This window comes from Rhinatrema bivittatum, chromosome 6 (assembly GCF_901001135.1).
Source record: "Rhinatrema bivittatum chromosome 6, aRhiBiv1.1, whole genome shotgun sequence".
In the NCBI taxonomy this organism is placed as follows: domain Eukaryota; kingdom Metazoa; phylum Chordata; class Amphibia; order Gymnophiona; family Rhinatrematidae; genus Rhinatrema; species Rhinatrema bivittatum.
Window position 1 is genome coordinate 297920438 of NC_042620.1, and position 26042 is coordinate 297946479.

The 26042-nt window shown below is 43.1% G+C and overlaps 1 protein-coding gene across 5 annotated transcripts in view; it reads right to left on the minus strand.

Moving 5' to 3' along the window:
* The window catches only part of TNMD (tenomodulin), a 204720-nt gene that overhangs the window by 135674 nt on the left and 43004 nt on the right, over nucleotides 1-26042 (minus strand). For 3 of the 5 annotated variants that reach the window (XM_029607431.1, XM_029607430.1, XM_029607432.1), the window contains 3 exons: nucleotides 6260-6843; nucleotides 2110-2181; nucleotides 1827-1961 (listed from right to left, as the gene is read on the minus strand). In XM_029607431.1, coding sequence (XP_029463291.1) covers nucleotides 1827-1961; nucleotides 2110-2181; nucleotides 6260-6289 — 237 coding nt within the window. In that variant the 5' untranslated portion in view covers nucleotides 6290-6843. The remainder of the gene's footprint in view (nucleotides 1-1826; nucleotides 1962-2109; nucleotides 2182-6259; nucleotides 6844-26042) is intronic. The other 2 variants (XM_029607434.1, XM_029607433.1) reach the window with 2 other exon arrangements.

The following is a 26042-nucleotide window of genomic DNA, read 5'->3' on the forward strand; positions in this document are numbered from 1 at the left end:
TATAATACCAAACATCTGAATAGTACAACTACATTAACTGCAGTAGTAAAAGAGATTAAGGGAGAAAACCCTCTACCCCCTACTCCAGGTATAAGCCGGCTCAGCTAAGTAGTCATCAACATACGTCTTGGGTTTTAAACAGGCATGAGGAACTATTTTGACCAGGCAGATGGATATTGGGGGCCGGCTGTGGTATTGGAGAAAAAGGGGGTGCCATCTCCTTCTTCACCCTCACTTTATGCTGCTGTCCACCAGGAAAGGATATGTAGAAAATTAAATATCATCGTATTAACTTTTAAAGAACGAGGAAACTGTTTCAGATAGCTCTTCAAATAATGATAAAAAAACTAATTCATAGGGCCAAACTAATATGGCCATTAAAACACAAAATCATGGTAGATGTCGGCAGATAAGGACCAATTGGCTCTGCTAGTCTGTTTGGTTGTCCCTGCCTAGATGGCTCTAGCTGAGCATATTGTCCAGTTGTCCGACATATAAACCTCAAACCTGACCACTTACACTGCTTGGTCATCAACCTTTCTTACCCTTATCATATTCCACTTTGCTAAGGATATCTACCGGCTTTCAGCCACCTACAAGCTATTACGCCTGATGTAAGTTTTATTGTCTGCCTGTTTTAGTTTCCGCCTCTCCCGACCATTTCTTTTATCCAACCCTCTCTCTGAAAAGGCTACTGCAAGCGCTGAGCCTTCGTGCAGGCTGTGCACTGAAGAACGAAAAACCCTGGAAATAAATCACTGCAGCATCCTGGCTGCTGAGTCCACGTGGCAATGAATTTTCCACATACCTCTGGCAAGATAAATGCTGCACTGGAAAAATACTTAAATCTCCCAGAAAAATTTGCTCTCAGTAGGCATCGTAATTGGAACTGTCTGGGGCAACAGTGGGTAATTTAGAATCCTGTCCAACAGTTTACCATTGTTATATACCAGCTGACACCCACTGAAAAGCCAATGGAGGATATGTCAGGTTGGAGGTGTTAAGCACTCTCGCTCCCCAGGTCCAACCCACGACTCTCTTCCAACCCTCCCCATCTAGACCCCAGCATGTCGTCCCCCCACCCACCCCCCCATCCCGCCTAACTGCAGCCCATGCTGACTCACCTCCCCATCCTGAACCCAACCCATTCTGACCCCCCCACCTCCCCAGCCTGACCCCAGTACTCTCTTCACCCCCTCTCTGACACACTCTGCCCCTCCCATTACCTCTGTCCTCCCTCTGCCTGAACCCAGCATTCTCAGCCTTTTCCCTTCCTCCTCCCCCTCCTAAGAAATTCTGGAATCAAAAATAAGTGTCAACGTTTCCAACAGTATTAGGGACTTTGGCATATTTTCCCACAATTCTAAGGTTTATTATTATTATTATTGTTATTATTATTGTGATTTATTATTGCCCATGATCCTCCTTAGAAAAATGTTTGAATTACAAGGTAGGTTTAAAAATAATTTTTCTATCCATCTCTATGTCAAACACCCAAGTTTTATTAGACCTGCAAAATAATAATGATAAAAAGTGGTAAGGAAAAATAGGCAACCGAGTATAGGACTGTGACTTATGCTGATGTGCACCGTGCGGGTGTCTCCTGGTCATTTTATACATTCATAAATATTAATGCAAAAATGAAACACTAAAGCATTAATTTATGCAGTTAAACTTCTCTACAGGCACAATTTTGTTGGCATAATTAATACAGAAATAAATCTGAATAGTAAGTAACCTCCTGGCAGGATTACTTCACACTGGTGTACACAGGCAGCAGAACTGCTTCTGGATGAGGTTTTTGAGACAAAAAGTTTTCTACTCACTTTTTCAGGTGGCCAACTCCAGAAATGTTTCAGCCCAAACAACAGAAAAAACAGAGAAAGTGCCAGCAATAAGCAGACAATAAGTCCCCAAATCTTGTATCTTTTGCACTTCGATTTGGTTTTAGATGCCTCAACCTAAAAAAAAAGACAAACATGACCCCAGCAGATGCTGATCATTTATCCTTTTGCCTACTGCAAATTTCAGGTGTTCAGTAGAATAAAGCATGCATTAAAATATGACAAATGTCAACATTAAGACGGGAGGAAAACCCTTTAAACTTACATCTGCAAGGAGACACTGCTGAGGGACTACCTGCGGATTCTGCTCCATGGCTCCCGAATGCCAAACTTTTCTCTGCAGTAGGGAGGAGTGGAGAGAGCACCAGCTGTCAGGATGCAGTGCACAGTAAGCTGGATTGCAGATATTGTGACAGAGTGGAGGAAAAGCTCAATAATCTGCCAACGTGAAGCTTTTTTTTTTTTGTTTTTTATTATGGGAGGTGGTTATAGTCTAAGCTAGTGGTTCCCAAACTTGTCCTGGAGGACCCTCCCAGCCAGTTGGGTTTCCAGGAAATCCCCAATGAATATGCTCAGTGCATGCAAATTTGATCTCATGCATATTCATTGGGGATATTCTGAAAACCCAACCGGCTAGGAGTCCTCCGGCACAGATTTGGGAGCCTCTGGTCTAAGAATTTTTCAAGAGCATAAATAGAAACTTGCAGTTCCCCAAAAGGAAAGGCCCAGAACATGCTGGTGAGGTTTTTAAAGCAAGCAGTGATCTGGTTTGTTTTCATTCCAGATTCTGGGGACTGAGGTCCTGATGTTTGTGATTTTTGCGATTCACTTTTGAATATAGCCTGTCTGAATGGATCATCGCAGCACATTTTGATCAGCAAGCCAGACTTGTCTCATTGTATGAATAATATATCAGTAATGGGATTTGATATGGGAAACAGAGAATGACCATCACATTGACCTAAGGGGTCTAGTCACCTAATTTGAGGATGAGTAGCTCATTCAGAAAGGGTGAGCAAATTTAAAAAGTGCCTCACTGCCTGAATGAAGGCTGCAAAGGAGATCAAATAGCAGCAATTTGCCACTAATGAGCATATAATGAGAGATTTGGGCCTCCAAAACTGAGAGGAACCCAAAGGAGAGGAGGGGGATTGGGAGAAACTTGAGGATGGGGTGAAAGAGAGGAATCTGAGGAGGAAGGGAAAGATGGTGAAGGAAGCTGGGGCAGAGGAAAAATGATGAAGAAGCTAAGGGAAAGGCGGTGACAGACAGAGGGGAATTCAAGGCTAGGAATCTAGTGAGGGAGAAGATGGAGAGGAGCCTACGGGCATGTGAGGAAGAGAGGCCGAGCAACATAGGGGCAGAGGAGAGGAAGGGATGGAAAAGAATTTAAGGGAAATGGGAGCTGGAAGATGAAAGGTGGGCACAGAGAGAAAAATGTGAGGAGATAGACACGGGAGTTGAGAGAAACCTCTATGTGTGTTTGTGTATGGAGGGGAGGGGGTGAGAAAAAATGGAGAGGAACCTGGAAGGAGCAGAACAGGGGATAGAGAAAGAAGAGGAGAAAGAACAGAATGGATAATAAAAGTGAGAAGAGGGAAGAATAGGGAGATCAAAAATGTTTCAATCTGCAGTCCCTGTTTTACAATCCTAGATCCGTCAATGCGTGTCATGTCTGAAATTCAGTCAATATTTTCTTTGTATGGCCAGAATGAACAATAGGACAGCCTGGAGGGTCCTTGGGTGGCACAGGCAGTGGAGAATATTCTGGAGTATGTCACTCGGACCCCCAAAACATCTTAGTCCCAGGCAACATTTTCCTACTCCTTTACCTGCAAGATCTCAGAGCATCAGCGTTGATGGGGATTGAAATTACATCCCTAAACCTGCAGGCCATGAACTTGCTGCAGGGCTTCATAGGCTAGTGGCTTTCCTGGGAGCCCTAGCATTTCCACCTTGTTCTGCTGGGCGATCTAGCAATGCCTCCGCAGCATTCCAACTGAACCAGCGCTGGGTGTGTTCCAAATTGACACACGCAACGGAAGCTCTATCCGTCTGGTCTATGTGCCAGTATTCCTGCCTTGTAATTGTGCTCCAGGTCTCCTATTTTATAAAGTTGTTCCTGACTTCTAATCCAGTGTTATCCACGCCCCCGGGCCGAAACCACACCCGCGGCGCCGCCCCCTAAACGTGGCGTCACGCACGACACACCCCCCAAAACGCCGCGTCACTCCGGGCACGCCCCCGACACGCCCCTCCATGCAAGCCCCGGGACTTACGCGCGTCCCGGGGCTTGCACGCGCTGCCGAGCCTATGCAAAATAGGCTCGGCGCGCGCAGGGGGGGTTTGGGGTAGGTTTTCGGGGGGTACGTGCGTATCCTACACGCATACCCCTTTGAAAATCTACCCGTGTATATGCTTTCAAAGTGATGTATCAGGCTTAATTGGTTGAGGGGATAACTGCCGTAATAAGCAGCTACCCCACAATTGTTTACCCAGATTGTGAAGTTCAGTCCTTGTTGGTTGTTGCCTGAATGTAAATCCTGTTTTCTACTTTTTTCCCCCTGCTGTAGAAGCAGAGAGCAGCACTGTATATGTATTCAAAGTGATGTATCAGGCTTAATTGGTTTAGGGTAGTAACCACTGGAATAAGCAAGCTACCCCCACTCTTATTTGTTTACTCAGATTATGAAGTTTAGTCCTTGCTGGTTGTTGTCTGAATGTTAATCCTCTTTTCCACATTTCCCTTTGCCGTTGAAGCAGAGAGCAATGTTGGGGTTGCAATAACCATGCAAGGGATTTTTTTGAGTAAGGGTAGTAATTACCAGGTAGTAAACATTCCAGCAAGCCACCCCCATGGCTTTACTCTTCATTCCCATCCTCTATATGTTGTATATATATTCACCTGTACAGATATCTTCCTGCTCTTCATTTCATTTCTGTATATTTCTTTTTCTCTCCTTATATCTTAAAATTTTGCTCTCTGTACCTTGTGACTATTCATGTGACATTTAAGCTTTATTGTGCCTGTAATGTTTTACGCTGTTACAATTACTTATACATACTTGTTGATGTATATTCATTTAAACAACCATGTTTCAATGTTTATGTTTATATACTTTAATCCATTAATAACTAAGTGTAGTGTTCCACACTTGTATCACGTTGAAGTTTATAATTGGTTTCATTTTTATTTCTTTATCTTTTCAATCTTTTTTACCTTTATGAATATTCCCCACAGTCGTCATTTACCTATGTAATCTCGGTTTTGTACACTTATTACACATTATACTTTATTATCTGCCTGTTTGTTGTCTTTATTATACACCTGCCTTGATTGTAGCATGTTTTTTGCCCTTGCTTTTAGTCACCTAGTATGCATTGTCTGGTTCGTTTTAATGTATTTTCATTATTTGTAAATTTTTCTACTAGCGTTTATTTCAACACTCTTGATTTGATGCACTTTGCGTTTGCCTATATTTTCTTTACTATTCTCCATTATGTTTTGTTTATTCATTATTGTTTTGCACACTGTCTTCCCCTTCTTTAGCACTCGTTTCCCTGCGTTACTGTCAGCACCGTTTTCCAGAGCACCATTGTATTTCGGCATATTATTAACCAGAGAGGCGCTGCTTCGGTGCTTACCTCACCACGCTAGCCCCACCTCCCCTTTGGTTTTTGGTGCCCTTTACCTGATTTAATCCTTAGGCTCCACTGCAAAGTCAGCAGACTGTATACGTTTCCATGATCAGATTGCTCTGCAAGAGCCTCTTTCATTCCCATCAGTTTCTTTGTTTACATTTGCAGATCTGTGCGTTTCCTGACCGCATACACAGCATTTTGTTATTTTGTATGACTGAATATAAATGGAGTTACCTTATTATACAGTGCTTATCTGTCTACACCAATATATTTTTTTCACTTTTTTCAAATGAGTGTTTTGAGTTGGTTTCGTTCATTTTTTCACTGCTGCCTGTTGCCCTGCATGGAGGTCTTTTTGAATTAATGAATTGATATAATTATCCTTTTACATTGCACTAAAAACCCCTCTTCTTTGCGCTGCACTGCTTCACCTTGGGAACTAGAGCACTATTATTAGTTATTATTATTTTTCATAAGTACTCATGCGGGGGGTTTTTTTTTTTGTCATTTATCGTCTACCTTTAAATTTTACAGATCTGTCTTTATATTGTTGAAGATGCAACGTATGGCGTCCCTCTGCACATCCCCTTAGGGATGTGCAGAGGGACGCCATACGTTGCATTCGTGATTCGGATTCGTTGGGGAGCAGATACGTTGCATTTGGCCGTATGGCGCCCCGATGCGTTAATACAGCGATTTCTATTCGTGTCCCAGCTAAAATTAAAATTAACTACAACCCCCCACCCTCCTGACCCCCCCCCCCCAAGACTTACCAAAGCTCCAGCGGGGAGTCCGGAAGCCATCCCCTGCACTCTCACACCCTCGGTGGCGGTTTCATTATGGCGCCGATAGCCTTTGTCACAGGGGCTACCGGTGCCATTGGTCAGCCCCTGTCACATGGCCATCGGCAAGTACTAAGTAGTAATATCCAACAACACAACACTAGAATGCTGAAAATTATTCCAAATCACTTTTTAAATTTCTTTTTAAATTAAATCTGTATTTTGTATATTTTTTGGTCAAGGTAAGGACCTCATATAATATCAATGAGAGTACAAAAATCCGTACTCACATTCTCTAGTGGTGACTTCCACAATGAGATTTATATAGGCATATCATTTTTGCCCTCAATCTTTATAATCATTGGTCCAACCTTAGTTTGTGAATTTTTTTTCCAAACAAGCAATATTACTTAAATTTCTTAAATTAATGTGCTTTGACGTTATAAAACAGAATAGCACTTATCAGATGAAGGAAAGCTGGATTGTAGTCAACATATCGCTCAATGAGCTGCCCGACACGGCTCGTGTTTCATCAACTGCTTCCTCAGGGGCTCTCGATATGTAGAAATTTTTAACTACAAAAATCAAACAGAATAAAGAGTCATTTGAGCTGTTCCAAAAAAGAACATTTTAAGCAATCCAGGCATACATACTTCTCACGATATTTTTCTTCAATTCTGCTTGTAACAACTCACACAGTGTTTCCTCGTAGTAAACCTCCATTTTGTGATAGTGACCTCATTTTTAAACCCTACCATGGACTATTGTAACAACCAATCAGAATTCTCGCAGAGAAAGACCAATCAAAATCTTGACGTGGCTGTCATTCAGAGCAGCGTAAGCCATTCAACTGAGTCATTCATGCCGAATGGTGTATAAGATTTCAAAGTAAAAATCCATTTCTGTTCAGTGTAATTTAGTAAAGAACGGAGATCACCTCCCCGTTCTGACAATACCAACTGGTCCAAAATTGTCCACTGCAGTTGGCCAAGGAATGAGAAAATTCCATACAGTGTTTCACCATTGGGGCTTCTAAATGCTGAGTATTCAAATGACTTCTATGTTCTCTCAGCCTGGTCTTGACTGGTCAAGACCTGTCTGTCTGATAATTACGCTAACTGAATAAAAACAACATGTGCTACGTTAGTATGGCTCCTGTGCTTGTAGCTGGTGTGCATAACCTGTCTCAGTAGATCTGAGTTTTTAAAACATTTTTTCAGTCCTTACCATTGTGATGTGTGGCTTATGTGTTTGGCTGTGGTGTGGTGTGTCTTTGTCAGATGTGCTTTGGTCTGTGTGTGTGTGTGGTCCATGTCTCTATGTGTGATGTGGTTTGTCTGCCTGTATCTCTCTGTGTCTGTCTGTGGTGTGTCTTTTTTTGAGGGTTGGTGTGTCTGTCTGTGTTTTTCTGTCTAGGTGTGGTATGTCTGTGTTTCTCTGCCAGGCATAGTGCGACCGGGTGTGCAAACCACCCATTTGCACGGGGCGGCACACCTTGGGGGGGTGGGGGGAGTAGCATGCTGAGTCCCACTGATGGCGAGTAAGGAGAGAGGCTGCAGGCTGCCGGTGGCTGAAGAAGGTGAGAGGCTGCAGGCAGAGCTCAACACGTCGGCGGCTAAGGAAGATCGCCGGCAGCAGAAGAATGAGGGAGACCACTGGTGGAGCTCAACCTGCCGGCAGCTGAAGAAGGAGCTGCCAGCGAAGTTCAACCTGCCGGTGGCTGAAGAAGAGGCCCGTGTTTTTGTGCATGCGTGCACCCGTGCACAACTTCCCCTCCTCCCTAGCAGGAAGGCCGTTGGGTCATGGTGAAGCTCATCTCACCATGGCTCGATGGCAATATGAGGCAAGGTATGTATGTGTGTGAGTGAGAGCCTGTGTGTGTCTGTGAGAGCATGTGTGTATGTGTCTGTGTGAGAGTCTATGTGTATCAGTATGAGCACATGTGTGTGTGTGTGTGAGAGAGCCTATGTGTGTCTGTATGAGAGCCTATGTGTGTGTGTTTGTGTGTGTCTGTGTCTGTGTGACAGCCTATGTGTCTGTATGAGCACATATGTGTGTGAGAGCCTATGTGTGTGTTTATGAGTGTCTGTATGAGAGCCTGTGTGTGTGTGTGTGTGTCTGTGTGAGAGCCTATGTGATAGCCTACGTATACAGACGTATACATATCTGTGTGTGAGAGCCTATGTGTGTATTATATGTGTCTGTGTCTGTGTGAGAGCCTATATGCCTGAGAATGTGTTTGTGTGAACCTATGTACTTGTGTGTGTGTTTGTGAATGTTTGTATGCCCATGAGAGTGCCTATGTGTTTCATATATTCTGTGACAGACAGACACACACACACACACACACATACATACATAATGTATCTATGAGGGAGAAGGAGCCTGTGTATGTGAGAGAATGTGTGAGAGAATGAATGTGTTATTGTGCGTGTGTGTGAGAGGGAATCCACGATGATCTCAGGGTGGTGAAATCAAAAGATATCAGGTATGGAGAGGAGATTTTTAAATCCTTATTAGTTTTAATTATTGGGTGTAATTTCATGTTTCTGCTCTTTTGAAATATGTAATTTAGGGGGGGAAATAGAACATTTTTAACCCCTTTCCGGTCTACCCCGAATATATTCGTCAGTGAGCCTATTGTATTGTGTTTTCTCGTCCTGAAAGGGGTTAGTTATTGGATTTTTTTATTCATCAGATGTTTTGAAATATTTTATTGGTATCTGGGAAATTTTGGATACTCTTATTCATTAACTGGTTTGAAATTTGTATTCTTTTTTACGAATATGATTTTACTATTATGATTGTTTTATATTTCTTGATTTTATTATGTAATGTTTTATGAAGAATGGTAATGTTTCTGTTTTTCCATTGTTGCTCTGTATGTAGAGGCTGGCTTGTTATGGGTTCCAGTTCAGTTCTTCTCAGCACGTTTATGTTTGTACTTTCTGATCTCTTAATTCTATATTTGGTGAGGTTCTGTGTGTGTTCTGTATATGTGACCGAGGTGGGGGGTGTGGACGTATCTGTTTTTAAAAATATAGATTGGAGGAGGGAGCTGGGCTTTATTTGATGGGCCAGGACAGAGACTGAATGAATCGGGGGGGGGGGGGGGGGGGAGGGGGAGCACAGTAATTGTTCTCACAGGGCAGCAAAAAACCTAACACCGGCCCTGCTATCTGCCTGTCTGGGTGTTGGGTTTCTGACTCTCTGTCAGTGTGTGGGGTCTTGGTGTATGTCTAGGTATTGGATAACTATGTCTTTGTGTGGGTTCTTTGTGTCTGTTTCACTGTCAGTTTGGGTTTGGGGTATCTGTGTTTATTTGGAGGTATCTGTTTCTCTGTATGAGTATGGGGTGTCTGCCTCTCTGTGCCCATGTGTGTGTGTGTGAGCTTACTCCTTTCAGCATCTTGAAGAAAATGCAAATGGCGGCTTAGAGTTGCTGGTTGGCAGTGTGGCTGCCTGGTAAATACACTTCACGTATATATGTGTGTGTGAATACATACACATCTATCTATCTATTTATCTATCTATCTTTCTATCTATATATATATATATATAAACCTATCTTAGGGTGCCTCAACCAAAATATTGAACAGAATGAGGGCAGCCGCTCAAAAGATTTGTTCACCCCTGATTTAGAGGAGTCCTGGCTGCTAGAGGATATGGTCAAGATTAATAGTATAGTTGGATTAAAAAAGGTTTCCTCCAGGGTTTTCTTCTTCCTTTCCATGGGGAAACAGAAGGGGAAGGTTTGTACCTTTTCTGAATTACCTGCATTGCTGTCTGCCTCAGGTCCCATGGATAGGCATGTGCTCAGACTAGAGGAAGGTCACCCCTCATGTGGCTCTGGAATGGCATCGTTGAAGGAACCGGCTGTGGTGGGATCCCAGCTGGACCTTCCTTAGTTGGAATCATCATTTTCCCTGAAGCAGTGTACAGCTCCCGTGCAGCTACTGCTGCAAGGGAAGAAACAGGAAGAAGTAGCTCTGGCACAGGCGCTGATTGATGACATCAGCAATAGATGATTGTTGAGGACTCCGGTATTCTTGCTAAACTTGCAAACTGCTCTAGATGACGTGAGCTCTTGCTTTGCAGGGAGGAAGGAAGAATGCTCCAACTTCTTGTTGAATTCGTGGACCCTTAGGTCAAGGCGGATTTGACACAACCTGCAGGGAGAAGCTATTCAGGTCCCCATCCTTGGCAGGAAGACCCAGATGAGGCAGAGGCCCAACTGGCGCTTCGCCTTTACCAGCCCACATTCCTCATGGGCTGAGTCTTTGGTTGCCAGGGCCAGTATGTGGGAGCCTCTGCTGATGGTGGAGATATCCATCAAGGTCACTGGGTTGGGGTAGATGTAGGTCTGGTGAATCTGGAAGCAGGCAGTCATCAGTGGCAGGTAGCAGTCAGAAGTATCCAGGGACAGGCAGTGGTCAGAGGCAGGCGGCATTCAGAAGTATCCAAGGGCAGGCAGTGGTCAAAGGCAGGCGGTGGTTAGGAGAATCCAGAAAACAGGCCAAGGTCAATATTAGTTATCCTTCTGAAGGGAAGGTGGGATGGACATGCAGGGCAGGAAGGCAAAGAGCAGAACAGGCAGGCAGGCAAGAAGACTTGGATGAATTGAAGAACTGACAGGAAGTGACAAATAAAGACAAGGACCACTGGAACTGAAGAACGAAGACTAGGACCACTGGTACTGAAGAATGGAGACAAGGAATGCTGGAACTGAAGATGAAGAATGCAGGAACTGAAGACAAGGGATGCTGGAACAACAGACACTACTGAACAGTAGGGAGACCTGTTGCCGAGGCATCCTGCTATTAGAGGTCTGCCCTTTTAAAGGCCAGCATTATCGACATCATCCCTAGGGGCCGCAGAGACCTTTCCCACTGTGGTCCCTTGAAAGAGGGAGAAGTGATGCGCGCATGCAGGAAGCATTGGCAGCATCTCGCTATATTACAGAATGGTGGTTGGCTTGGCCGAAGTAGTTGGTGGCGTCCTGCTGCATGTGCTGGCGATGTCCTGCCACAACCCGGGCCAGCCCGGAGATGAGAGGCAGCCTGCGGTCTGCCAATTGCAACCCTTCCTGGTTGAATGTGTATTCATTCAACCTTGTCATTCAACAATGTCAACATTGTCCGAGGTCTCTACAGCTCATTATTGAGCAGGAACAGCAATCATCAGTTGCAGTATCATGTTTTAACTAAGCCTCCTGAGATCACATTGGAGGTTATATAGAAAGCTATCGCTAGTCGTTCCTTGCAGCTAGGGCAATTTGTTATTGCTCAGTAAGGGTTTTTTGAGCTTTCTAGACATAAACAGGAAATCTCTGAGGCTGTACCAAAAGAAAGCACACAGTTTAATATTCAGATTGTTCATGACTGTGTGATCTTTAAGGGTCACGTGCTGTTACAGAGTAAATTAGAGCTTCGAGAAATGCAGCATAGGAACATTAGGTTGAACATTTTCCAAGGAAGAAGTTTGTTTCCCCTTTGGATATGTTTAGAAAATATCTTATAGAAGGTTCTACAAATACTGGAAGAATCTTTGCTTCCAGTTGGAAGTGCATACTATTTGCCTCTTTTTAAAAAAGATTCTGATGATGCCGACCACGCGGATCAAGTTTCTATACAAGTCTTGAATTTAACTTCCTTTTGATGAAGATGTGATCCCTGCTACTCTTATAATAACTTTGATTGATGTAGATAAAGATTTAAGCTCTTTTCTCATAAAATGGGGTTAGCTTTTGTAATCTAGATGAATGGATATACCTGGATGAAACTAAGATCACACAATTTAGAAGTAAAAGATTTTTATTAATGAGACCAGCTATGTTACAACTTGGAACCTTATTTTGGATGAATTTTCCCTGTAGATGTGTGAACAAAATTAATGGTGTGAAATAAGTTTTCTATGATCCACCCAAACTTGCTAAATTTATAATAAGAGGATTTCCTTGGCGGGCCCTTTGGCAATCCCTCAGTCAGAAGCTACGGCATCTCCTGGAGTCTGATACGCAGTGACACATGTAGGGTGACTCCAGCTATTCCAGTTTGTTTTCTTTGAAGTTGTATTATTTTAGTACTTTGGATAATTTCACTTGCTCTCTCCCCTTTAATTATAGACTCATGGGGTAAAAGATGTGCATTTCTTTTTCTTTGTGATAATATTCTGATTTGTTGTTCTTTATCTGCTATCATTTCTTGGATGTATTAAATGTAATTTCAATAAATAAAAAGTAAAAAAAAAAAGGTTTGGACAAGTTTATGGAGGACAGGTCCCTTAACGATTTTTAGCCAGGCATACATGGGGATTACTACATTGTTTGTCTGGGAATGAGCTACAGAGAAGGGATCTTCCTATCAAGGTCTGCCAAGTACTTCCAAGAGACCCGGATTAGCTACTGTCAAAGGCAGGATAGTGGGCTTGATTGACCATTGGTCTGACCCAGCATAGCATTTCATCTGTTGGACTTGATTGACCATTGGTCTGACCCAGTATAGCACTTCATATGTTCTTAAAGTCAATCAAACTGCTGGTCTCCACTACCACTACTGTCAAGCCATTTCAGGTCATGTCATCTTAGTTTTTTATTTTTTTTATTTGTTGATTAATTTTGACAATTTATATTCTGCACATATATAAATTTCAAGGTAGATTACAGGATAACATACATACATAAAATATAAAAACAAATACATTAAAAAAAAACCAAAACAATAAAATTACAATAAACTCATAAATATGACAAAAAGAATGAACAACATAAATTATACAAGAGAACCAAGGGATTAAGAACAAAAGTACCAAGAGACTGATTTAGTAAAAGACTCTGTTCTATATGGCATAAATAAAATGTTAAAAATACCTGGAAATTGATATAATAAAAAGGCTCCACTCTAAAAGGGACTATTTAAAAAGCTGGAGAGAGTTAGCCTTGCCATAAGCCTCTTTAAAAAAAAAAAAAAAAAAAAAAGTCTTCACCCCCTTTCAAAAAGTAGATGCACTGGTTAAGCCCTTGATGGCTTCTGGAAGAACATTCAACAATGATGGCCCCACCACAGAGAAGGTATGCTCTCGAGCCTTATCCAGGTGAATCAAAGATCAGTACTTAATACAACATGCTGGCGCCCTTCCATGTCTTATGACCAAATTTTGTAATAATTCCCAAATTTGTGTGTGCTTTTGTTGACCAATTGCTGTTGCTGGATTTGTATATTTCTAGGGATGTGAAACCACAAAATTGTTTCATTTCATTAGCTTTTTCCATTTTTTTTGTTTCATTTTGTCTCATTTCTATGGTTTAGAGTGAACTAAAACCGTTTAATGCATGTTAGTTAAATGGCTTAGTGTGCACTAAAACAATTTAGCGAATGTTATAATGCAGAAATGACACATAACAAAAATGTTTTATTCATTTGAAAATCACACAATATGTTCTTGGGGTTTTCATGTTGTTTTGAAACAGTACATCCCCATTTCCTTTACAAGAAACTTCTTGTAAAATACTCTTTAAAAACTATTACTAAACTTATTTTGCACTAAGATGGTAACTTTGATACCAGCGTGCAGGCGCACATGTATGCGCAAATGCTAGCTCGTGCCAAAGAATTCAGCAATTTTATAAGATACATGCGTATATGGCACATGGTATAAAATAGACTGTATGCACATAATTGTGTGCAGTGTATATGTGTATGCAGATGTCACCTCTACCGCGCAATTGGGGGATATTAGTAGACAAGACATGTGCTGACACAATTACCAGTTTCCCCAGTTCATTCCCAGTTCGCCCAGTTAAGGGATAAGACTTCCTAACCCACCTTGTTAAATAGCCTCCCTTTTACCCTGTTAGCACCATCCTTTAAAACCCCGCTGACTAGCCTAGATTTTTTTATTTTATTGCTTACACGGCATCCATAGCAGTAGTAAAGTTACAAGGCAGGGGACCCCGGCGTGTGCTTGTGCATGTAAATACTTATGCACACATTTCATGTTAAAGTCTCGAAAAGCCAATGTTCTGCCCATGCCCCGCCCAGACCATGCCCACGCCCATTTTTTGCAACTTACTTGGGCGTGTACCGGGAGATATGTGCGTACACGAGTGGCTTTTAAAATCTGCTCGGCATGCGCCGGCCAGAGATACTCGAGTATCTCCCATTTTTATCATGCGCTGGACTTTTAAAATTCACACCTTATTGTGCATGTTGCTCTGAATTGTATGATATGTGTTAACGCTTGGCTCTAGCACTATATTTTCCTCTTGTGTGATGTATATTCTTTAGTGTTTTGATGGGTTTATCCCCCACACATTTACAGGATTTAGATTGGTTTAGTGATTTTAAAACAACCTACATTACTTCTGCATTGCCAAAGCAAATAAGTTATGCAAATTTTCAAAGCAAATGTATACGCATAAGTCACTTTGAAAAGTTATCCCTAATGAGAGATTCTAAGCTTGCATCTGAGAGACAGGATGCCTCATCTGGGATCTTTTACATTTAGAAGTATTTTTCCTGTTATACCTGCTTTCCTCTGTGCCGATGGGAAAGAGGAAGAATTGAGTTTGGGTGCTCCCCTCTGACTGAGCCTGCTCTGCAAAATTGTCAATTTCAACATTGTGCTGGCCTGAGTTTGTCAGTGTTGGAGTTTGGGGACTATGCCTCGAGTAACAGGATGCTGCCAATTGCCACCTTGTAAACTGCTGGTAAAATTGCTGAGTAATAGATTGGCAAAGAGGGTTTATCTGAGGCAACTTATCAGGCATGAGCATCTATGGGCAAGATATTCAAATTGTGATTTTTTATTACAATCCTCAACTAAATTGAAGGAAGAACATTTGACATGCATTTTGGATTTCACTGATAAGACACATGAAATTTGCCGTATTATTTACACATATTGGCATGTTTTAACACTTCACCCAGTTTTTTTAAGAATTACCATGCATTGCCTATACATGGGCCAGAAACGTTCGAAATCTGGTAGTAAATTCAGCTCTACCAATTTTAAATGAGCCTTCAATGTGTTCTGAAGCAGCGGGGCATTATGAATGTGGACACACTGCTCTTTCCATATATAAAATATAGACTGTGCTTATTGGCTGCATCCTGTTACTCGAGAAGTCTTTAAATCTAGGTCTCACACCACATGTTTGTCTAAGAATGTAGTGTATATCATCATCTGCCCTTGTTTATTAATATATATGGGTCTGTACCAAAAGGCAATCGAGAACATGACTCTCTGAGCATCGGAGTTGCTTGAATAATGAGCGGATGGATGTCCCGTTTGTACAGCATCGTGTTCATAAACAGCGTAAGTTTGCCCAAGTACAGTGGCAAGCAAACAAATGTGGTATATCCCCACTGGCAGGGAGGGAATATTCAGAATATTTTGAATAATAAAGAGCAGCAATGGATTTTTAGGTTAAAAATAATGGCACCCTTTGGACTTAACAACGAATTAAGGTGTACAAGTTAAATGAAAGAATGTGAGCTATGATTGGTTACCCTTGAAAAGGAATTAACTTTTAGAATCTTCCTTTTTTTCACAGTTTAGTGAAGATCTGATGAAAAGACGACATGTAATAGTGCAGAAAACTGTAAAGAAAAGGATTTCCCTTGGTAACCACACTCCTGATGCAGAAATGTATGTGTCAGATGCTGTCTCCAAGAGAAGGAAAGTGTTTCTACATTAAAAATTGTGATGTCTGAGGATCTTTGGGCCGAGGCAGGATTGACTCTACCTGCAGGTTCTAACAGCTGGCAGGTGGACCCAGAGACCTGGGTCCACCTGCCAGCTGGAAGCAGAGACCAGTCGGGACCTTCACCTTTAGCAGCCTTCATTCCCCTCGGGTTGAGCCAGCAGGTGGGGTCCAAATGTAGCCAGGGTCATAGGGAGGTGGCAGTCAGGCATATCTGAGGTCCAGGCAATGGTCAAAGGCAGGCAACAGTCAGGTATATCCAAGGTCCAAGCAATGGTCAAGACCGGGTATCTGTCCGAAGGAGGGGAAGAAGGATGGATGGGCAAGCAGGAAGGCTAGGATAAGAACAAGCTGGATGAAGACTGACGACAAGCTAGACAAAGACTGAAGACAAGCTAGATAAAGACTGAAGACTGGAACAAGGTTGGAAACGAAGACTGGGATCAGGTGGAGAAGCAACACGGTCTACTCAAAGTAACTGGACCTGATGCTGAGGCTCTTTATAGGGCTTGACGTGTTAGGTCATCAGTGGGGACTGTGGGGCTTTTACCGCTACAGGCCCTTTAAGAGGAATGACGTAGGGCATGCGTGCGCATCTGGATGGGCCCAGCGGCATCCTGTCGTGTGTGGAGCTGGCAACGTCTTGCCGCACTGGAGTGCAGCACTGGAGTGCAGCATCTTGCAGCAGAGGGAAGTGGCAGCATCTCACCACAACAGGAACCCCTCACAATAGCCCAGCTGGGGAGGTGAGTGCAGCGGTTCATAGGGGGCAGCCCGCGAACCACCAAATGTAACAAAAAATATTGTTAAAACCTATGTTTCACATTGGGTTGTACTGACTATATATGGAAAAGACTGGGACTATGATAACAAATGGAGTGGTTTTTCTCTGAAAAATTTATTTTAGAGTTTTTTCCATGTATGATTGTCCCTTTGTTTAAAAATAATTTTGAATAGCACAGTTTATCTGGTGTTCTTTTACTCCCCAGCCATAGTGGGAGGCTCTTACAACTGTCTTGAGGGTCAATAATATTTCCTATTTGAGTTATAAATGAAAGAATGGGCTGGCTTTACAGAGTGCATTGCGTGAGAGAATCCATAACCTAGACAGGCTGCATAAGTGTACCCTTCTAGCTCGCCAGGGTGTTATTTGGATACTAGGGTTTGTCTCTATAGGGAAGAAGTCACTACTCCAAGACCCTGCTGGTACAGGCATGAATTCACAGGCGGCCAGCTTTGAAATCAACGGGCGGTAAATACACAGATGATTGTTGTTCCAAGGAATTCTTTTCACTCAAAGACAAGCTCAATAGGATGATCTGATCAGGGCACTTTTTCAATAAGGCGTGTTTGCTTCCCACAATTTATATTTATCTTCAGGAGCAGCTTCTCATAATATACAATGCAATTCCATATTTTAAAGGAGACAGTCAGGGCCACAATGCCTCTTCATTTTTTTGGACCCACGGCTTATGCGGGGCAGCTAGGAAAATTTACTTTGTCTCTGTGGAAAAAAAAACACTAAGCACTCTGTATGACTTTGAAAGTCTTGCTCTGAGATTTCACCTTTACTGGTTATATTTATTGTTTATTTCCCATGCTGTTACCTGTTCCCTGAAATGCTCTGCCAAAGATTCCAATGTCTGGAGATCCTCACTCCCATGTCTCTTAACCTACAGGTTGCAGGTAGGGCTCCTCACTTTGCTGTACCATCTGGCACTTAATTTTCTGACCTGGCTAGTCAGGGCATTTCATTTCTCCTTTGACTCACTGTAAACCTTAGTAGACATCTGCAGAATGATTCTGAGGCCAAATCTCAGGAACCTTTCCTACTGGTAGAGTTCCCTTCCTTCTGTTCCTCTAGGCCAGAATCTTCATTACCTCCCATTACAGAAGGTCTCTGCTCTCTCGGGCCGATGCAATAAAGTGCGCTCAGCCTAGCGCACAGGTTAATCCATAGTTGGACGTGTGTTTTGGACGCGCTAGACTAACACCCGATTCTATAAAGGGGTTTGCGCATCCAAAATGTGCTTCCAAATGCATAGCTAATAGCGCTCATCACATGGAAATTCCATAGAGATGAGGCTATTAACTATTGCAATGAAAAAATGCAATGAAAATAAAATCGCCAGTAGACCAACGCACCCTTTTTAACGCGGCAAATTTAACGCCAGCCTTGGAGCTGATGTGAATTAGGAGCATATGAAAAAACAACAAAAAAGTGGTCTCTATGGTTCCTACAATTTAGTATCATTGCGATACTAAATTCTACTGCTTGTAGTGTTTAAAATTAGGGGAAAAATGTAAGGGCTTGATTACAAAAAGAACAATTTCTGGGCGCACAATATACACACTGCAGGCATGCACGTATATTGTGTGTATGAGTTATCTGAGGCAGGATAAAACAGACGCTCGTATTATCTCTAACTCTTCTCTCCATTTACCACATTATTAGCCACTGGGGTGCCGGGGTTCTACCAGTGGAGAGGAGGACAAGCCTCCAAGGCCCTTGGTGCACAATAATGGGGATCAACACACAGGGGTAGATTTTAAAAAAGTGCGCCTTCGCGTACTTTTGTTGGCGCAAACAAAAGTTCGCTGGATTTTAGTAGATACGCGCGTAGCCGCTAAAATCCTGGATCGGCGCACGCAAGGCTGCCGATTTTGGGCAGCCGGCGCACGCTGAGCCGTGCAGCCTGTCTCCGTTCCCACCAAGGCCGCTCCGAAATCGGAGCGGCCTCGGAGGGAACTCCCTTTCGTCCTCCCCTCACCTTCCCCTCCCTTCCTCTACCTAACCGACCCCCCTGGCCCTATCTAAACCCCCCCCCCCCCACCTTTATCCCTGGATTTACGCCTCCCGGAGGGAGAAGTAAATCCACGCACGCCAGCGGGCTGCTGGCGCGCGGAGACGCGATCCGGGGGCAGTTCCGGAGGGCGCGGCCACGCCCCCGGACCGTCCTGGCCCGAAACCACGCCCCGGGCCCGCCCCCAAAACGCCGCATCCCGCCCCCAAAATGCCGCGCCGATCGGCCCCGCCCCCAACACGCCCCCCCCTCAAAAAACCCCGGGACTTACGTGAGTCCCGGGGCTCTGCGCGCGCCGGCGCGCCTATGGAAAATAGGCGCGCTGGCGCGCAAGGCCCTGCTCGCGTAAATCCGGGCGGATTTACGCGAGCAGGGCTTTTAAAATCCGCCCCACAGTCTCTTGTCCCACTTGACCTCTCTCATTAAGGTACTCATTCCAGGCTGGTTCTTCAATTCAGAAAAAGCAGGCAACACACAAAGGGGCAGATTTTCAAAGGGGTACGCGCGTAAGATACGTGCGTAACCCCCGAAAAGCTGCCCCTTCCACCCCCTGCATGCGCTGAGCCTATGTTGCATAGGCTCGGCGGCGCACGCAAGCCCCGGGGCTTTCTTGGGGGGGGGGGGGGGGCGTGTCGAGGGGGCGTGTTGCGGCTGGCGTGTCATCGGGGGGGGGGTGTTCCGGGGATGGGGTTCCAGCCCATGGGCGTCGGGCAGGCGTAACATTTGAAATAAAGGTAGGGGGGGGGAATTAGTTAGGGCCGGGGGGCGGGTTAGTTAGGGGAAGGAAAGGGAAGGTGGGGGGTGCCAGAAAAAAAGTTCCCTCCGAGGCCGTTCCGATTTTGGAGCGGCCTCAGAGGCAACGGAGGCAGGCTGCGCGGCTCAGCGCAGGCAGGCTGCCGATTTTGTGCAGCCGTGCGCGCACCGACCCCGGATTTTTCGCGGCCACGCGTGTATCTTTACGTGGCTACGCGCGTATCTTTTAAAACCTGGCATACTTTTGTTTGCACCGGTGCGCGTACTTTTTTTAAATCTGCCCCAGTGAGTGTTCCAATAAACGTTTTATTGTTGCTCATAACAACTTGATCAAAAATAGAAATAGAAAAATCACAAAATACAAAATTAAAAATCTCTTGATATAGATGGAATGAAACTCCAGGTGTCTTAGTCTCTATGAGGCTAATATTCAGTAGGCCATTTCATGGACACGTTATCAGGCTAACTTGTGAGTTATCTGTCTAAATGGCTTTTGAATGTTGACCTCTATGTCTCTCTCATAAGATTTGCCATACTGGGTCCATCCATCTTATCTTCCCTCATCCATCTCTCTCTCCAGCTTTGAGTCAATGTCCCTTCCTGGTGACAGGAAAGATTGACAATTCTCCTCTCCAAAAAGTGGGTAGGAAGGTGGTGGTAAAAAGGTTTCCTCCCAACCAAGAATAAAGAAAAACGTCTCCAAAACAGTTACTACTGGCAACTACAATCCATTTTAACTGAATGCAGGGTAAAATACTATCATCACAATCCCCTCACACAGGGAAGTAAATGCCCTCCTGAGATGTCAAAAACAACAACTCTCTCAAAAGACAAAACTTTCATTTTCTCTTCTCTTCACACATAAGAACATAAGAACATACCATACTGGGTCAGACCAAGGGTCCATCAAGCCCAGCATCCTGTTTCCAACAGTGGCCAATCCAGGCCATAAGAACCTGGCAAGTACCCAAACACTAGATAGATCACAAGCTACTATTGCTTATTAATTACTGTCATAGCAGTTTATGGATTTATCCTCTAGGAACTTATCCAAACCTTTTTTAAACCGAGTTACACTAACTGCTGTAACCACATCCTCTGGCAATGAATTCCAGAGCTTAACTATGTACTGAGTGAAAAAGAATTTTCTTTGATTTGTTTTAAATGAGCTACTTGCTAACTTCATGGAGTGCCCCCTGGTCCTTATATTATCTGAGAGAGTAAATAACTGATTTACATTAACGTCTTCATGATTTTGTAGACTTCTATCATATCCCCCTCAGTCGTCTCTTCTCCAACCTGAACAGCCCTAACTTATTTAGCCTTTCCTCAAAGAGCAGCCGTTCCATGCCCCTTATCATTTGGTCGTCCCTTCTCTGCACTTTTCTCCAGTGCAGCTATATCCCTTTTGAGATGCGTGACCAGAACTACACACAGTAATTAAGGTGTAGTCTCACCAGGGAGCGATACAGAGGCATTATGACATCCTCCGTTTTATTTTTCATTCCCTTCTTAATAATTCCTAACATTCTGTTTGCTTTTTTGATCGCCACAGCACACTGGGCAGACGATTTCAATGTATTATCCACTATGACACATAGATCTCTTTCCTGGGTGGTAATTCCTAAACCAGAGCCTAACATTGTGTAACTACAGCAAGGGTTATTTTTCCCAATATGCATCACTTTGCACTTGTCCACCTTAAATTTCATCTGCCATTTGGAAGCCCCATCTTCCAGTCTCTCAAGATCCTCCTGCAATTCATCCCAATCTTCTTGAGATTTAACTACTGTGCATAATTTTGTATCATCCGCAAATTTGATCTCCTCATTCTTTATACCCCTTTCCAGATCATTTATAAATATATTAAAAAGCACCAGTCCAAGTACAGATCCCTGAGGCACTCCACTGTTTACCTTTTTCCACTGTGAAAACTGACCCTACTCTCTGTTTCCTGTCTTTTTAACCAACTTGCATTCCACAAAAGGACATCACCTCCTATCCCATGACTTTTTAGTTTTCCTAGAAGCCTCTCATGCGAAACTTTGTTGAAAGCCTGAAAATCCAAATATATCACATCTACCGGTTCACCTTTGTCCACATGTTTATTCACTCCTTCAAAAAAATGTAGGAAATTTGTGAGGCAAGACTTCCCTTGGGTAAATCCATGCTGGCTGTATCCCATCAAACCATGTCTATTTAAATGTTTTCTGATTTTGTTCTTTATAAGAGTTTCCACGATTTTTCTTTGCACTATAATGCCAGTCTATAGTTTCCCGGATGACCCCTGGATCCCTTTTTAAATGTAGAGGTTACATTGACCATCTTCCAATCTTAAGGTACATTAGATGATTTTAATGATAGGTTACAAATTTTTACTAATTGGTCTGAAATTTCATTTTTTAGTTATTTCAGAGCCCTGGGGTATATACCATCTGGTCCAGGTGATTTACTACTCTTCAGTTTGTCAATCAGGCCTACCACATCTTTCAGGTTCACCGTGATTTGGTTCAGTTGATCTGAATTATCACCCAGGAAAACCTTCTCCCGAACGGGTATCTCTCCAATATCCTCTTCAGTAAATATTGAAGCAAAGAAATAGTTTAATCTTTCCGCGATGGCCTTATCATCTTTAAGTGCCCTTTTCACCCTTTGATCATCCAATAGTCCAACTGACTCCCTTGCAGGCTTTCTGCTTTGGCTATATTTTAAAAAGTTTTTACTGTGAGTTTTTGCCTCTACGGCCAACTTTTCAAATTCCCTCTTAGCCTGTCTTATCAATGTCTTGCATTTAATTTGCCAGTGCTTATGTTTTATCCTAGTTTCTCTTGATGGATCCTTCTTCCAATTTTTGAATGAAGATCTTTTGGCTAAAATAACCTAATTCACTTCACCTTTTAACCATTCCATTAATCATTTTGCCTTCCTTCCACCTTTCTTAATGCATGGAAAACATCTGGTCTGTGTTTCTAGGATGGCATGTTTTAACAATGTCCATGCCTATTGCACACATTTTACCTTTGTATAAGCATCTTTCAGTTTTTTTCTATTTTTCTCATTTTGTCAAAGTTTCCCTTTTGCAAGTTTAGCACTAGAGTCGTGGATTTACATACTGTCCCCCTTTCAGTCATTAATTCAAATTTGATCATATTATAATCACTATTGCCAAGTGGCCGCACCACCGTTACCTCTCTCACCAAATCCTGTGCTTCACTGAGACTTAGATCTAAAATTGTTCCCTTCTCGTCGGCTTATGAACCAATTGCTCCATAAAACTGTCTCTTATTCCATCCAGGAACTTTATCTCTCTAGCATGCCCTGATTTTTCACCTACCCAGTCAATATTGGAGTAATTGAAATCTAAACACACAAATTCTCTTAATAAGAAATCCCACGATTGGAATGAACTGTATAGAAGCACGTGGTATTTAAAAATTTAAACAATCACAACGCTATGAAACTTTATCATATGTGTTTAAGGACCATCATACCACCCACAGTGCTCACAAGTAAAACCTGCGTCTTATGCACTTTCACGGGGTCACATTTAATCAATTGGTCCAGATGGAAGGCATCAAAATTTAATTTTGTGTACTTTTTTTGAAATTGTTTAACTATATATATTAAAAAGGCGACTTCCCTTGTTTCTGGGTTATCGGGGTTGCTTATCCCGTAGCTGTCGGGGTAACTTGTCCGACGCACGCGTTTCGCCACACAAGCTGCTTCAGAGACATCCGTATTCAAACTCTCCTGATCCAGCACATCCCCATATCTTTAGCGGGGATATAAGCAAACAAATTTCATACAAGGTGCCGAAGGTCCATCAATTTTTTGTAGGACGTCTCGCGGTTTCCTCCCTCGCTAGGGGAGGGTACCCCGTATTTAATATAAATTGATGGACCTTCGGCACCTTGTATGAAATTTGTTTGCTTATATCCCCGCTAAAGATATGGGGATGTGCTGGATCAGGAGAGTTTGAATACGGATGTCTCTGAAGCAGCTTGTGTGGCGAAACGCGCGTGTCGGACAAGTTACCCCGACAGCTACGGGATAAGCAACCCCGATAACCCAGAAACAAGGGAAGTCACCTTTTTAATATATATAGTTAAAAAATTTCAAAAAAAGTACACAAAATTGAATTTTGATGCCTTCCATCTGGACCAATTGATTAAATGTGACCCCGTGAAAGTGCATAAGACGCAGGTTTTACTTGTGAGCACTGTGGGTGGTATGATGGTCCTTAAACACATATGATAAAGTTTCATAGCGTTGTGATTGTTTAAATTTTTAAATACCACGTGCTTCTATACAGTAATTGAAATCTCCCATTATTACTGCACTACCAGTTTGGTTTGCTTTCTGAATTTCTCTTAGCATTTCACTGTCCATCTCACCATTTTGGCCAGGTGGATGTAGTATACTCCTATCACTGTACTCTTCCCCAACACACAAGGGATTTCTATCCATAAAGATTCGATTATACATTTAGTCTCATGCAGGATCTTTATCCTGTTGGATTCTATGCCATCCCGGACATAACGCGCCACCCCGCCACCAAGATTCTCCTCTCTGTCATTATGATATAATGTGTACCCCAGTATAGCGCTGTCCCATGGTTATCCTCCTTCCACCATGTCTCTGAGATACCAGTTAAGTCTATGTCATCATTCACTGATATACATTCTAATTCTTCCATCTTACTTCTTAGACTTCTGGCAATAGCACACAAACATTTCAAAGTGAGTTTTTTGTTTGTATTTACATTCTGCTTTTCAGTTGACAGGGATAAATTAGAATCTGTTAGCTCAGGTGAGATTTTAATTATAGGCACTTGGACTACTTTTCTAATTATTGGAACCTCACTGTTGGGATGCCCTAATTTTAATGAGTCATTAGTATCCTTTGAAGATACCTCTCTCCGAACCATGTGCTGCTGAGTGACTGTCGGCTTTCCCCTTTGTTCTAGTTTAAAAGCTGCTCTATTGCCTTTTTAAAGGTTAGCGCCAGCAGTCTGGTTCCACCCTGGTTAAGGTGGAGCCCATCCCTTCGGAAGAGACTCCCCCTTCCCCAAAAGGTTCCCCAGTTCCTTACAAAACTGAATCCCTCTTCCTTGCACCATCATCTCATCCTCGCATTGAGACTCTGGAGCTCTGCCTGCCTCTGAGGCCTTGTGCGTGGAACAGGGAGCATTTCAGAGAATGCTACCCTGGAGGTTCTGGATTTCAGCTTTCTACCTAAAAGCCTAAATTTGGCTTCCAGAACCTCCCTTCTACATTTTCCTAAGTCGTTGGCACCCACATGTACCACGACAGCCGGCTCCTCCCCAGCACTGTCTAAAATCCTATCTAGGTGACACAAGACAGACTTTCTTCCAGGCAATGAAGGCAAAGTCCCAGCCCTCTGGAACAGACTGAAATTAAGAAACCACCGACATGATGCCACTCCTTCCAAAACCAAAATCTACAACCAACCATGTGTTGCATATGCTCAGGCTTGTTTTCTACTGCTGAGCTGAACAATCCCAGCACCCCGGGTGGAATGAATTCTAGGGCTGATTCAAAATGTACCCAAAAGCTCTCCTTAGGATGGAGATAGGGAAAATAAATGGTAAGGGAATAAAGTATCAGATATCTCAGATTGAGAGATTGCTCAGATCCATGAAACAAATATGTTTACAAGACAGGCCCTCTTATAGGCAGTGCTGTTAGGTGCTTGATGCCGCTGTTTCTAGCAATAGAGTAGCCTTGTAGCATAGTTTTATTATTTTATTAATGTTAAATGTTAGTCTGGTGAGGTATGGTTATTTTTGTGAATTATGATGCTTAGCATTTTTTTACATTTGAATGCTCTTATTGTAATTCTTTATGAAAAACAGTTTTGCTACATTGAGTGGAATATTATTATTTTTTTTAAATAAATAGTTAAAAACAACCTCAAGGACATTACTGATGTTTTCCTTCAACATTTCATTATAGGCTGCTGTGATATCTCCTTCAGATACTGATTTATAATCTTTCTTTAATGGTTTACGATTGCTCTATTTATCTTCTGAACGGGGTGCCTCTCTAGCTGGCTACAGTACTCTGGCAGGAAGCGCTAATGCAATTAAAATTGTTGTCTTGGCGGGAGGGAGGGGGAAGTGCCTTGCTGGCCCTGAAGACTTTCCTGCTGATTTTTATAAAACAAAAATTTGCAAATGACTTTTCCAGTGGAGTTTGAGTATGGTGAAGTACAGGGATTGGTCAATGCAACCTGCTGCCTCAGGCGAGGGATGTGATGGTGCTCTGCCACCATCCCCGAGGCACAGCACAGGTCAAATCACTGAGAGGGCCAAAGCTAGGGTGTGTGTGTGTGTGTGTGTGTGTGTGTGTGTGGGGGGGGGGGGGGGGTATTAATGAGCAGGAATACCTTGGGGAAGCAGGAGGAGTGGCAAATAGAGTGTCCGTGACATTCCCAGACACCCTACCAGCTGCCGTCCTGTTGCAGTTGACTCCTGTAGAGGTTGAGGACCCAG